Source organism: Lagopus leucura, unplaced genomic scaffold, assembly GCF_019238085.1.
Source record: "Lagopus leucura isolate 7727_CA_CO unplaced genomic scaffold, USGS_WTPT01 59595-0_obj-0_obj, whole genome shotgun sequence".
NCBI classification, from domain to species: Eukaryota; Metazoa; Chordata; class Aves; order Galliformes; family Phasianidae; genus Lagopus; species Lagopus leucura.
The window spans coordinates 1-14,041 of record NW_024963995.1 but is presented as its reverse complement, the minus strand read 5'-3'; the positions used below and the strand labels follow the sequence as shown (position 1 = coordinate 14,041).

At 43.9% G+C, this 14,041-nt stretch overlaps 1 protein-coding gene and 1 long non-coding RNA gene across 4 annotated transcripts; both read right to left on the bottom strand.

Annotated features, from left to right (window-relative positions):
• Window positions 1–146: 146 nt before the first annotated feature.
• LOC122191470 (RANBP2-like and GRIP domain-containing protein 8) lies at window positions 147–8,377 on the bottom strand. Its single transcript, XM_042891741.1, has 9 exons — window positions 8,162–8,377; window positions 5,589–5,656; window positions 4,992–5,103; window positions 4,098–4,250; window positions 3,233–3,463; window positions 2,707–2,852; window positions 1,750–1,942; window positions 1,157–1,247; window positions 147–459 (listed from the first exon to the last, which is right to left on the bottom strand). The coding sequence occupies exons 1-9, from the start codon at window positions 8,234–8,236 to the stop codon at window positions 233–235; spliced, it is 1,296 nt and encodes a 431-aa protein (XP_042747675.1). The 5' UTR covers window positions 8,237–8,377; the 3' UTR covers window positions 147–232.
• A 2,484-nt stretch (window positions 8,378–10,861) lies between these two features.
• On the bottom strand, window positions 10,862–13,833 carry LOC122191469. Of its 3 annotated transcripts, XR_006182416.1 has the most exons (3): window positions 13,313–13,833; window positions 12,867–13,057; window positions 10,862–12,513 (listed from the first exon to the last, which is right to left on the bottom strand). It is a non-coding gene; the product is annotated as an uncharacterized LOC122191469 (long non-coding RNA). The 3 variants fall into 3 exon arrangements; XR_006182415.1 differs by lacking the exon at window positions 12,867–13,057; XR_006182414.1 differs by lacking the exon at window positions 13,313–13,833 and having other exon boundaries at window positions 12,867–13,306.
• Between the last annotated feature and the right edge of the window lie 208 nt (window positions 13,834–14,041).

Genomic DNA, 14,041 nt, shown 5'->3' with positions numbered 1-14,041 from the left:
TAGAAATGAATCAGAACAGACCAGAAGACAACAGTGTGGAAGCAGGAAGTATGTGAGAAATTCTTCAGAACCTGGCATGCTGATACTGCCTCTCAGCTACAGCTGAAAGTGAAACCTTACAAATCACTCTCTGATGAGAGCAACGATGAGCAGCTATTACAGACACTTGTCTTTTGTTGCAAATGATGCATTTGTACAAGAACCTCTAACACAGTCGTGTTTATATTGAGTTTCAGTAACATCTCTTACCAATATCATATTTACTCAGTTCTCCTTGAACTGGTGCTTGTGTACTGACATTTCCCACATCATCTGTGCCAAGGAAAGATCTCTCTCTAGAAGCTCCACTCCCAAACAGGCTTTCAAACAACGTAAATAAACCACTTTTGTTTGCAAAAGATTCCACAATCTCTTTCAAAAAGTCTTCCTTGCCGTGGCTTAAGTTCAGCAACATGTGACCTAGGAAACACAATGTCACAGAAGAACACTCAACAATATTTGATGCAGTGGGCTGCTTTTGCTACCTGAGGCTGGGAAGCAAGATTTCCCCTTATGATATTTACAGATTTCTAAGTTACACTCTCCCTATAATTAAGCCAGTGTTTTACTATATGGGCTGACAGCAGTCCCAAAGCATTTTAAAATCCAGTTTGCCAAAATTACTATGTACTTTTATTATAATGAGCACTACAGTGGTCTTCAAAATAAGTAGCTGTCAATCTCATCTATTCAGGATGAATTCAGCCTGATGCCTGGTGTTTTCTTTGTTTTCATCTAGGGCACAAAAGACAGCAAAGACTGAAAAAGACTGCCTCTGCTTTAAAAACAAAACAAAACAGCAAACCTGTTGCAACAAAGAAGGGAACAAAAGTGACAGAGAAAGAGCAATATTTTCTTTTGTACTTGGGACCAGCAGTGCTTGCAAATAGAGACATTAAAAGTTAAATTCTATCTTAATGTCCTGGAGATAAAAAGTCCATTACACGTCAGGATTAAGCTGCTGTTTTGCTTTTCATACGTAGCCAAAATATACAAAGTTTTATAGCATATTTCAAGACACCATACGTGTTCTTTAACAAGACTTTAACTCTGACATCAACTACTCATAAAACTAAAATGGAACTATGCAACATTTGTAATTATTAATTTTTATTACCAGACTGGCTCTTTCGGTCACAGGCCAACATTTCCAGCATGTCTTGCCCTGCAGGACCTCCTTTTATTAGTTTGGACTTTGGTTTAGGTACCTGTGGAAGAAAGAATTGTTACAGCTTCTTCACAACAGAAAGGAAATCACTTCAGTTAGTCTTAGAAGTTACAAAACAAGGTTGTTTCTTTCCTGAACAAGACACTAGGTGAGTCAACCAACTGCAAACACCTTCAAGAGCACACAAGCTTGATCCAGCTCTGCTGTCTACGCAGTAAGTGTGTGAGAGCTACTCAGGTTATCCCCCTCTCTCCCACACCAATAACCCTGATATCAGTTATTTTAGCTGCTTACAGAAAAGGGCATACCCTGCAGGAAATACACTCATAAGAGTCATTTTACTTCTGACAAGTGAAACAGTTGAAGAGACACCTTCTGCACATCAGTTGAAATCTTTTAAAGAATTGTGGAAGAGGAAGATTTGGTGAGGAGACAGCCTTAAAAACAGCAGTTCATCTTTGGAATACAGGTGTTCAATGCATGTACAGCGAGAGCGTTCAAGAACCGCAACAACTACAAGCACAAACTGAACAGTGACTTACATAGAAACTTTTCAGATAACACAATGCTGCAAGTTCACATGCATCTCTCCACTGCGCCTCACTGTTCTGGGCCATTTTCAGTAGGAAAGTTCCTGCATGCATGTAGAAGTGTCCTTTCATCTCAAGGAAGGTACGAGACAGCTCATCAGGTCCATTCACATATGGTTTCACAGAGTGAAGCACACGGTCAAAACTAGAACGGAGACAAAATTCATTTTCAACAAAACCCTGATAAAATCTATCGTGTGCTTCAGGCCAGTGTTATTTAGCCATGAATGGAGTGACTTGATAATTCAACTGCTACTGCCATCTCTGTAGCTTAAACCGGAGTTGCACAAGAGCAGGACAACAGTCTTGAGCTCCTAGAGCTCTGAACACTGTTTATTGAAGTGAAATCAATAGCAGTCAGTACAAAAGAGAAAGTATGGAAATAAAGGAACACAAATCTTAATTTAACTGGCTACAAACATTGTTTCGTACTATTCCAGCTGTGGCACACATGACCCAGTCTGAAGTCAGCTGGATTAGCTGACCCTATCAGTTTTCCCTCAAGGAGAATGCAGGTGGCTTCCTATCTCCCATTTATACTAGACATGGGAAACTGTTCGTTGTTTCAGTATGCGTTGTATTGACTTGACCAGGACAAAGCTGACCCACAAGGGCCTGTGAAATGTAAACCAGCTGAAGTCAAGAACAACACTCTCATGCTGCAGTGAAAAAAGATAACTGGCACAGGCTATCACTGAGTTGTCTCTAAGGCTTGTAGCTCAGGCAGACACACAGCTTGGAGATCAAGCCTAGTAACATTTTTTTCTTTGTGGCTACTACAGAGGAACTCCCCTCCAATTCACAAAATGGCTACTCAGTGAAAATTATGTCTGCTGGATGTTCTGTGACCCAGAAAACAAATACTCAATTGTTCTTCTTTTTAAAAAAACAGAAAAGTTAAAACGATACCTTTCAAGTGCCTCTCTGCTTTCTCGAACATCTCTGGAAGCAAGTGTCATTTTAACAAAGCTAGCATAGGCCAGCAGATGATCTTTCTTGATAGCTCTCCAATTATTCTTATCAGATTCCAAGTCTCGAACTGATTCAAGGTATTCCTAAAGAATAAAGTTCATCAGAGAATAAGGAACCACCCTCCTCCTAGGAAGGCAAGAGCTTCTCCAGAACACGTTGCTCCATAATCCAGTTTCCCAGGTGAGACATTAACATACTCTTCAGCAGCAAAAGTCCACAAACGGTTTGCCTGAGCAATTTCCTCCCTGACAGAGCTGCTGTATCTAACTTAGTACTTCAGCTAGAAACTAAACAATTCCATAAGATTTAAGAAAATCCCAAGTAAATCACTGGGTCTGGCAAACATCACAGTTGAAGGAATTAAGTCACTTGAGCATTAGCTGCCACTGTAACGTTACTAAGAGAATAACACCAGTTTCAAGGGTATGGGAGATGATGGCAGGATCAAAATATGATTCAATACCTCAAATGTCTTTATGACACATGAACACCATTCCAAGCTTGAGTCTACTGGTATTTTCTTCTCTGCCTCCTGACAATGAAGCACAGCATCTCTTAACCTATTATTTGAACGGTAGAGAGCAACCAGTCTGATGTTCAGGTAGGTATCATCTGGTCTCGCATAGAGTTCTGTCTGAATCATATCAAAGAGCTGATTCCATCCATCTTCACCTTTATGTTCCAGTAACTGCTCCTATTAAATACAAAGGCAACATGGTCACATTTCATTCTCCACGAGAGCCTTTTCAGCAGCTACATCACCTGTTTCCTCACTGCCACTACAGACTACATTACTCAAACTACTCTGAAAAGCTGTTGGGGCCTAGAGTGTTTTACAACATTTTAGAAGTGGAAAAAAAAAACCAAACCACTTTAGAGTTTGCATCACATAGATGCTAAGTAAGATGCTAAGTTAAGATCATCAAATCATTTGGTTCAAAGATGGCACACCTTGATACAGAACAGGCTAAAAAAAAAAAATACAAAACACAAAAAACCCAGCAAACACCACACACAAAACCCCAAAGCACAAGCCTCCCAAGACTTCCATTTCATTGCTGTTGCACTACAGAAAACTAATGCCTGCACAAAAGTGAGATAGTATGACTGAAAGCATTTACACAGTATTTGGGAATAACAGCATCTCCTACATTCTACAGCTTTTAATTCAAATAAAAAAAACCTAGAAAGCAGTGTAGTCACATAATAGAGGCAATATTAATCTAATCTTGACTTCTTGGATACTATTACTAACATGTTTTTCCCATCAGTTACAGAAACTGCAGTTTCTACTAGGCACAGAACAGAGATTAGGAGTTGGAATTTACCTTCAGTCTGTAAGCAGCAGGACTCCCAGGGAAGAGCCTGGCAGCTTTCTCAACCCAGTACTTGGCTCTTCCATCAGTGATGTTGTTCCTACACAGCAACTCTGCAATCTTCAGCACAAGATCTTTCTGCCTTGGATTCAGCACCACAGAACGCTGGGTTTCCCATGCACAAACACAAGAAAAAAGGTTACTGGTAACTTGATCTTGCAGTCCATATAGAACAAGAAAGAAAATATGCCCCCAATAAACAGACCCAGCAAGTCAAGTTAGAACTATCAGTAAGTATTTTCTCACTACTTTCAGAAAAGTCTCCTTTTTGAAAGGCCACCCTTGGTTTCTAACACCCAGACAACTGCTGGAATCCAGAACACCACAAGAGAAATAATGCCAAAACAGCTCTTCTGCCTCTACCACCAGCTGCTGCTCTACTCAGACCACTGCACGAGGAGTATCTCTAGTCTAACCTAATGTGGAGGCTTCTGAAAATCAGAATTAAGTCAGAAAGACTGACAGTACTCCACTGAGTGGCAACCAGACTTTTGTGCATATCCTCTCCCTCCCCAAAGCCCAAATAATGAAACGTTGACTGGATTTCACATTGACACACTTGCCTAATCAAAACTGTGTTTGCCCTGTTCCCTCTACCTCTGAGGAAACAAACAAACAGAAAGCCCACCACCAACAAAAAGCAAACTGTGCAACTGAGAAACACTCTCAGTCCAGGCTTTCAGTAGCAGCTGCATTACTGCTGTTACCATAATCCCTACTACAGAATTCTACAGGGGTCACAGATTCTTCGTCCAGGGGGAAGAAAATCAGAGCAGGCAGCACAAAGATCAAGTCCATTTCAGATGGAATAAAGCAGGACATCAGGGAGGTGAGGGAAGTGCTTACCTTGTAACACCCAAAAGCTTTTTCTATGTTATCCTGAGCTTCATAAATCTGTCCCAGAAACCTGTGAGCTTTGGGATCTCTCTCTTGGACACTGAGATAAGTAGAAATGTATCTACAGAGTAAATAAAAAAACAAAAAACAAAACAGAAGGATCAGTACTGCTCAGTAATACAAGACCCCCCACAGCCTGCAGCTAATGTGGGAATGTAATCTGTCATACAGGACATCCAGCCATATTTAGTTCTAGGTGCTTGATCTAGACCTTCAAGTAAGGAACAACATTGTTTCTACATGTACAGATTCTACCTATTTGCCTGCAAGTACTGGCCTTCATTAAATAAAGCAGTAGTTCACAGAAACTGCACGAAGGCCGGAACACAGTGGCATAAAAGACATTCCAGCCAGGTGAGTTCTTACAGCACACTATGACTGCCCATCCTTCAGGCTGCTCTTTTAGGCAGATTTAAACGGCATCCAATTCTCCCATTCACTGCTACCTCAGAACAGCATGAGAATGGTCTTGATTTCTCTGCTCCACTTCACTTAGCTTTTCTATCACATGTTAAAGAACAGAACAACATACGTAACATTTATTACCTTTTAGCAAGTTCATATTCTTTTATCTCAAAATACAGCTTAGCAAAAAGGAATCCTTTCAACGATCTCTGAAGGAAAGAAAACAGGACAGGTACATTTTAGATATACAGTACTGCTGAAGTAATTGAACAGGGAGACCTTTCTTTTCAGGGATGCATCATATTTCTAACAGTTTCTTCATAGTTACCAGCTCCAGTTCACTCCTCCTATTCAGGGCTTTGTTTGTGAAAGATACAGGATTAAGAAAATAATGTTTTTTCCCAATAACTGGCAAAGGCTTCTACCAAAGCAAAACTGGGGTTACTGGCATTTCATAAACACTTCTGACTAAACAGAGAAGAAGAATGGGGCCAGCTACAGATCAGCTTTTTTTCTTGCAATGTATCTACGTTGCAGAAGAAAACAGATGCCACAAATTAAGAGTCCAGCTCCTCCTGTTCATGCTTCTGTCACCTTCATCTCTTGCCTGTCCTCTTTTTTTTTTTTTTTTTTTTATATATATAATCTTCACTTTTATTTCCTTGTTCTGCCCTTCAGTCAATACCTGTGCAGAGGTATGTTTCACCTTTCACACACAGAGTCCTCGAGTTCAAGTTCACTTGGACTGATAACATCAGCACTAAATTACTGCACTGAAGAAACATCTTTTTTTTTACCTGTGTGAATGAGCTCGAGAACTAGGAAGTCATGAGCAAAAACTTCATGGTAAACATGAACCAGGAGACAAACCTAAAACCTGGGGTCCACGTATCACTGCCACAGTAGCCTCTGTTTGAGAATCAGGAATACTGGAACTAGTTACACCTAGGACTCCAGATGTGAAACAAACTTCTACAATCTAAAGACACTTGAATTTAGTCTCCTATCCCCTTCCTACCCCCAGGTTACTCCTGAAAAATTTTTACATGTGGATCTCCTACTTTTCAGACTGTATTTTGAAGTAAAACATGGATACACTGACATGCACAGAGTGCAATCATGCGAGACATCTCCTTGGAAACAGGGTTGGAAAGAAACTTCAAAATAAATGCTTACAGCCTCGTACAACCCTCCTCTCCAAAATCAACACCCCAGAAAAACCAGTAACTACTCCCATCAATGACTGTGCTATACAGCCAGTTACAAGCATCACTGAAAAGATGAAACCAAACCCGCAGCACTTGGCCTTGAGCACTACTAAAGGAGAGGCAATATCTTTTCGTTGAGCTCCACAAGAATACCAACACTGTTGAAGATTATCTCCAAATTTAGCAGCGATACATTCAACACTGTGCAGCCTAAACAGCATCAAAATCAACCGAACAAAGTGAAGGGACAACTCCACTGCTGTTGAAGAAGATCAAAATGAGGACTCATGCAGGCCTTACACTCACATCAAGGCCCTGCTGCATCACAGTGTGCATTCACATTACACAACTGCTGAATATTCCACGTCTGCAATAAAACCAATTCAAAGCAGCAGAGCGGGACCTTTCCGGATGAAACTGCTCCTATGAACCTCATCAGTCAGCTCACCGTGACCTGCACACCATTTTCCAGCTATCAGGGAATCATCTGGCTGCCCAGTTACTAACGCACAGCAGCAAAGCTATTTCCCCCACCACTCCCTCTCTTATTACTGACGTTTCAGAACGTTGTCACACAGATGAGAATAACAGCCACACAACACACCAAAGAAATTCAGAAGCTTAACAGTATTCCCTATTCCCTATTTGGGTTCCTCAAGAGAGGGAAGGCTGGAAGCTCAGGAACTCTCGCAAGACCTCATTGTGGCTTTCCAGTACTTGAAGGGAGCATATAAACAGGAGGGGGAATAGATAGTGATAGGACAAGGGGGAATGGTTTTAAGCGGAGACAGGGGAGATTTAGGTTCGATATTAGGAAGAAGTTTTTCCACACAGAAGGTGGTGACGCATTGGAACAGGTTGCCCATGGAGACTGTGGAGGCCCCATCCCTGGAGGCATTCAAGGCCAGGCTCCATGTGGCTCTGGGCAGCCTGGTCTGGTGGCTGGCGATCCTGCACATAGCACGGGGTTGAAACTAGATGATCATGGTGGCCCTTTCCAACCCACGCCATTCTATTCCCACAGAACAGGATGGATCCGTATTTCACCACGCCGCTGCGCTCTTTCGGAAGTTACCGAGGGCTCACCAGTTTTAAGAGGCGCGCAGCGGTAGCAAACCACGCTGCCAAGGAAGTATATCCGCGGCCTCCCTCCCAGCAGCTTCCCTCGGCTTCGACTCCCCACCCACACGACTCCACGAGCCCCTCAGCAAGCTCTGACTCACCAGCGCTCCCGGCAGCGGGAACGCCACGACCCCCCCGCGCCGTACCCGAGGGATGAGGCCGCAAAGCGCCGCTCGGCCGGGCAGCCCAGAGCCTTTCCCGCGCACCGGGCCCGCCGGCCCCCGACGGCCATCCCGGGCCCCGGCAAAGCCCGCAACCACCCCTCGGGCCCGGCACCCGCGGGAGGAGCGGAAGGACGGGGCGGGCGAGGAGCGGACCACACCGCGGCCCCGGGCAGGCCGCGGGAGCGCCGCCGGCGGTGCCGGCCGGGCCCCAAGCACTCACCTCTCTAGGAGAGGAGGCGGCGGCCTGCACGGAGGCGACGTATCTCTCCACCTCGGGCTTCGTGCGTCGTAGCATGGCGCCGAGCCCGGCCGTCCGGCCGGCACTCGTCGTCGGGAACCGCGCCGAGCCTCACCAGGAGAAAGAGCAAGCGGCGGAAGGCCGGCACTCGTACGCTACGCAAGTTCCCGCTCCACACACGCCGCAACGCCCTCCGCTGCCGATCGCGGCGACGCCCGACGTCACAGTCTCGGCGTGGGGCGGCGCACGCGCCGAACGCGCGCACGCGCAGTGTGAGCGGCTGGTGCGCGGTTGGTTGTCGCGGCGGCGGGAATCTGAGTTGCGGAGCGTTACGCCGCTCGGCGCGGGCTTCCGCTCGGCGCGCCGCCGGTGCCGCCCTCAGCCTGTCCGCCCTCGAGCGGTCTTAGGAAACTGCGCCGTGTGAGGCCGTGCTGAGGTGTTTTCCTCACCTGTAAGGACGTGCTGCGTCACCGCGAATGTCAGCGTCACCCGCCAGCCATCGATCAGGCTTTATTGTTCGGATTCACAGACGACGAGTTTTGAGCTGTGGGTTCCAGGCACCGCGAGTAGCAGAAATACTTGGTTTCTGTCCGAAGCAGCTTGTAAGATGGCGAGATGCGCCAACCCAGGAGACGGGGCTTAAAAAGCGATGTTCTGAGTTTTGTGGTTCTGAGCACCGGCGCCGCCCCGTGCTTTAGTTCCTGCCAGGGAGTCCTGGCTGCTGCTCACTGGAGGCGCTGATCTCTTTTTCTGCCGGTTCTAAGCAAAGTGGGGCCACCAAGCTGCAAGTTAGTGAAGTCTCATTCATGGGGAGAGAATCACAAATGCACCCCGCCCACCATTGCTAAGCCCTAAGGCTGCTGCTGTACCCAAGAAACACTGACTACCTTGATAGGAACTGAGCACAGGGCTTGCAGCTGCCAGAGGCAGAAAGGCTTTAGGCGCAGGTCCTTCCTCCTGCAGGTACCTCCCCTGGGCTTTCTAAAGTGCTCTTAGAGTGCCAGTATTATGGGATAATTGCAGTACATAGATTTTCATTAAAGTTGATGTGTTATGAAATCTGTGCATTGTTCTGCCTTAATCTAGCTGGGGGTATTCATCAATCTGGTCACCTTTTCCCTCCTCTTATGGTGGGATGTGGCAGTGCCACATCTACAGTTGTTGAACATCTCCAGGAACAGTGACTGCATCTCCTCCCTGGCAGCCTGTGCCACTGCTTCACCACTGTTGCTGAGGATGAATTTTTAATAATATCCAATCTGAACCTCCCGTGGTGCAACTTGAGGCCATTCCCTCTCATCCTATCTCTGGGAGGCCAATCCTTACCTCGCCACAACCTCCTTTCGGTTCATCACCTTATCAGGAGAGTGATAAGGTCTCTCCTGAGCATCCTCTTTTCCAGACTGAACAACCCCAGTTCCCTCAGCTGCTCCCTGTAAAACTTGTGCTCCAGACTCTTCACAGCTTCGTTGTCTTTCTCTGAGCACACTGCAGGGTCTTTCTTGTCATAAAATCAGCCTCAAAGCACGTACATCTATGTGAAGTATTTACAGTACTGACAGGCCAGGAAGTGAACTTCAGCACCAGACCTGTAATTGTCCAGGCTGCCTAATTGCTAGCTCACTCCCTGGCTCTGTTTTGCACTTCTTTTAATTAATGCTCTTGATGACAATATCCATGGTTATTACTTCAATGACAGTTTACTCCAAAGACAGCTGCTGAGTGAGCAGTGTGAATTTGAGCAACATTCCACTGGGAAAACAAGAATACAGAAAAAAAACTTCATCATGAAGGTCATTAAATACTGGAACTGTTGCCCACAGAGGCCTGTGAAATCACCTCTTCCTTGGAGATGCTCAGAACTTGGCTAGGTAAAACTTTTAGTACTGATGAAGCTTTGAAAGTCGCACTTGCCTGGAGCAGATGTTTGGACTACCTGACAGTCCCTTCCTTCTGAAATCTTTATGGGATGCAACAGGCTTTGAAGCCCCAAGACAGCCTTGATGCTATTTGTGGGGTCTGAAACAGACACCTGTGTTAATGGCACAGAAACCACTGCCTTGCTGCTACTGCACATCGTGTTCACTATCAGTAACTTGAAGAAACAGCAGAAAACATTGGGCTAGGGCCCCAGGACTGCCACAGAGCCCAGGGGAGACTGATGGCTACACACTGTGAGTGAGGTGTGGATGTAACCTTGCGAGGCAGAGCTTACTGTGCAGCCTCAAGTTAGGGATTGTTCCCAGCTCCCTCAGCAGTAAGGCTGTGCATATGGTCAGCATAATGTGGAAAAGCAAAACAAAACAAACACACTTGAACTGAGTTACAGTGTAAAGGAATCATTGTTGAGTATTGATGGGCTGAATCCATGTCACAGTCCAAAATCTCAACAGTGTTACTATTACGCTTGTTACATACATTTTTTGGGGGGGGAATTTTCAGTCATGAACACAGCAATGACTGCATTCTGCTACTGAACTGTTATTGCATGGGATAACTGTATATAACCACGAAGTAAAAAATACCCTACCTAGCACTAAATGGCAAGTCTGGGATGAAAGTTACACTACAGTGAAAAGAGTAGAGAGCAAAATCTGGGAGGAAGATGTGCTTTTGAACTTCCTTTCTTTCAGAAAACCTGGTGACAGTGCCAATCAGAAAACATCCAGAAGAATCCAGCTGTTGGTTATGAAACAAATGATAATTTATTTTTTAAACCTAAAAACTAAAGTGCGTTTCTAGGACAGGCAGATGTCTCCTCTAAGTCAGGACAGTAAAAGAGTTTTACACAGATAGCCACAGGTAGAAGCATAGTGAAGGAAGGCTGCCTAGATGCTTTTCCACCCATCTCCAGTACTCACATAAAAGAGGTGATACAGGTTTTAATAACATTAGCCTTTATTGATGACACTGGAAAGATGTTTTAAAGCATTTGTTTTTCCATAAGCAGGAAAGAAAATTTTGCTTGCTATGAAGTAATGATATAAAAATTGTGTTTCTAATATGAAAAAAAAAAAAAAAAGTTTGCATACTTGATAACAGTACCATCAAGAATTCCTAAGTAATGGTATTTTTGACAGAAAAGGGAAGAGCAAACTTTCATGGACAGAAGTCAATAGTATAAAGCAAGCACAAGCACACTGCAGTGAATTCTGACGATTTGTGAGCACAGTTCTTGAAGATGGCTGAAGAAACAGATCCCAGTAGGATCAAACTTCACATATTTACACTCACAGTGTAAAAGTAATATTGCCAGTTAACTCAAATACGCATTTTCATTGCTGTTCCAGAAGTCAGGGAAGCCTAGAAGCTAAACTTCAACCTCAGGTGTTCACACCCGAAGCAAAGTTCCTCTTGCATCCTGGATAATTAAGGCAAATTCTGTTATCTTTTGAAAATACCTCATACAGAGTTTCTGCACAAAAATAAGGAATAAAAATAAAACTATAGACATATATTGAATGGAACACTGTTACATATGGCCCGGCAGAATAAGGCACCAAAAGTAAATCAAAGGCAAGAGCTTATATAAAAGTGACTGTGTTATTCTGAATGGAATACAGCAAAATTCAAGTAGATCTGAGTATACTTGTTTCTTGCAGTGGGAATTAGACTTCATACAGACATTTCATGCTAAGGCTGAAGTACAGAGATTCAGCGTGTAAGTACAAACTATCGAAGCAGGTCATTTGTACAGTGACTGTGTTTAGAAATGCACTACTTTTCAAACCACCTTCAACAAGGCTCCTCAGTGGGACTATTGGACCTGAAATCTAAGCATTATTTTTCCGGGAAATGAGGTCTGTTTGGTTTCTTGCCCAGGCCACGGGGAATTTTGTATGCATGCTTCATCTGCATGCTGATATTTTCATTACTATAAATGACACTGCATGCCCATAACGTTGGGCCTGTTTGCACAATGTGCTTTTGCAGGTACTCACAAGCATATTTTCTCAATCTAAAATTCCTCAGAGATTACTGTGCTCAATGGCCCTCTTGTATGGGTGCATTATCAGGGTCAGAAACCTCTCAGGTGAGTTGACAGAAGCGTGATCTGTTTATCAACAAATCTGTATTTGTACGTGTACTCACAGAGAGAATGGAGAATTTCAAGATGAAAGGCACGCACTGTAATCTGTTGTCTGATTACAGCCTCAGAGTCCCTCCCAAGTAACAGATACAACATTTTCATAAGGAAAGGGGAGAGCACAAGAAGTCTTCACTTCCTTCCCACAGTTTCAGCTAATTTCTTCAGTCTTTTCTTCAGCTCTAGAGGAAACTTCTCATAGCACTTTTTGCAGACAGGCTTCATATCAAACTCCACAAATTTATTTCTAAAATGACATAGCAAGAAAACAAAGTCTTAGTGGAAGGGATCCTGAAGAAAATAAAGGGTGTATTAAATGCATGCAGACAAAAAAATGCAACTGCACTTTATACACATGTATGAAATTACTTTCAGAAGCTCATATACATTGCAGACCGTGACTGAAATACTCTGAGTGAGTGATGCCCCATTTATAACTGTGTCTCTGAAAAAATCTTTCAAACTCAGCTGTATTGCTAAGCAAACAGAGCTTAAAAGAATAACATAACAGTATTTCAAGTTGCAGTTTGGTGAAAAATATTTGGCTGTGAGCCATGAACGCATGCAAAAACGTTAAGTAAAAGCATCTGTAGCACTGACCAAAGAAGAAAGGAGCACAGGTGGTGGTGAGAAGAAAAACAGTTTACAAACAGATGGGCTTTTTCTTTTTCTGCTTCTCTTTCTCCTTCGCTTCACGTTCCCGTTTGGCAAGGCGTCGCTTAAATTCATCTGGCATTTTCTCATAGCAGTGTTTGCAGACAGGTTTTAGATCAATTTCAACAAACTTATCTCTTCAGAGTGAAAGGCGGAAAAAATGAAGGACGAAAAAGGAGAAGAATTAAGAAGACTGAACTGAAGGAAGAACGGAACAGGCAGCTGAAAGAGATGTAAATCAGTAAATAGAGCAAGAAGAAGGCACAGGCACATTGTCTCAGTGTTGTTCAGACGGCTTTTGTACTGTAACAGTTAAACCTACAGCAACATCCATTATTTTAAAGAGAACCACTGACATGTTTTGAAGGCATCACACCTATCGACTGACTTACTTGAGCGTTAACTTAGTGTTGCAGGTTGAACAAGCAAAACAGTTCACACACCATGCCTTATTCAGAGCAGATACAACTAGAGCAAGGGAAAAAAAAAAGAGTACATCATTAGCATTACCAAAAAAAGTAACAGTTAAGCTCAAATGTTTGTGAAATGTGAAAAACAACCATTTGAATCTCGTAGCAAGCATTAAGGTCTGCAATAATAACGAGGCAAGACCTGGAAGGCACACCTGATTGTTGCACAGTGGGACTCAAGCAATGATAAAGCTGTCTCACAGAGGGCACGCAGCTCTGCTTTGGAGAGGAAGTGTCTTCTGTTTGCTCTGTACCTCAATTTTCAGTTACTCCTCTCTTTCAGTATACCTTGGCACCTTTCCCTGCCAAATGTTGCTTCTGTTTCCAACCATAGATCAAGGATTCTGACTAAGGTTCTAAAGTTCCATGTGGAGCTCTTGGAACTGGTCCAGAGGAAGGCCACTAAAATGATCAGGGGGCTGAAGCACCTCTCCCATGAAGAAAGGTTGAGGGAACTGGGCTTGTTCAGCTAGAGAAGAGAAGGCTCTGGGGAGACCTCATTGTGGCCTTCCTATATTTGAAGGGAGTGTATAAATAGGAAAGGGAACGGCTTTTTACGAGGGTGGATAGTGATAGGACAAGGGGGAATGGTTTTAAGCTGAGACGGGGAGATTTAGGTTTGATATTAGGAAGAAGCTTTTCCACACAGAA

What these genes read in the sequence shown, in the direction of transcription:
- LOC122191470 (XM_042891741.1), bottom strand. Translation starts at nt 8,236, where the DNA reads ATGCTACGACGCACGAAGCCCGAGGTGGAGAGATACGTCGCCTCCGTG. An exon ending in CCGCCTCCTCTCCTAGAGAG is followed by an intron (nt 5,657 to 8,161) that starts GTGAGTGCTTGG and finishes TCTTTCCTTCAG; the next exon opens with AGATCGTTGAAAGGATTCCT. An exon ending in AAGCTTTTGGGTGTTACAAG is followed by an intron (nt 4,251 to 4,991) that starts GTAAGCACTTCC and finishes TGGGAAACCCAG; the next exon opens with CGTTCTGTGGTGCTGAATCC.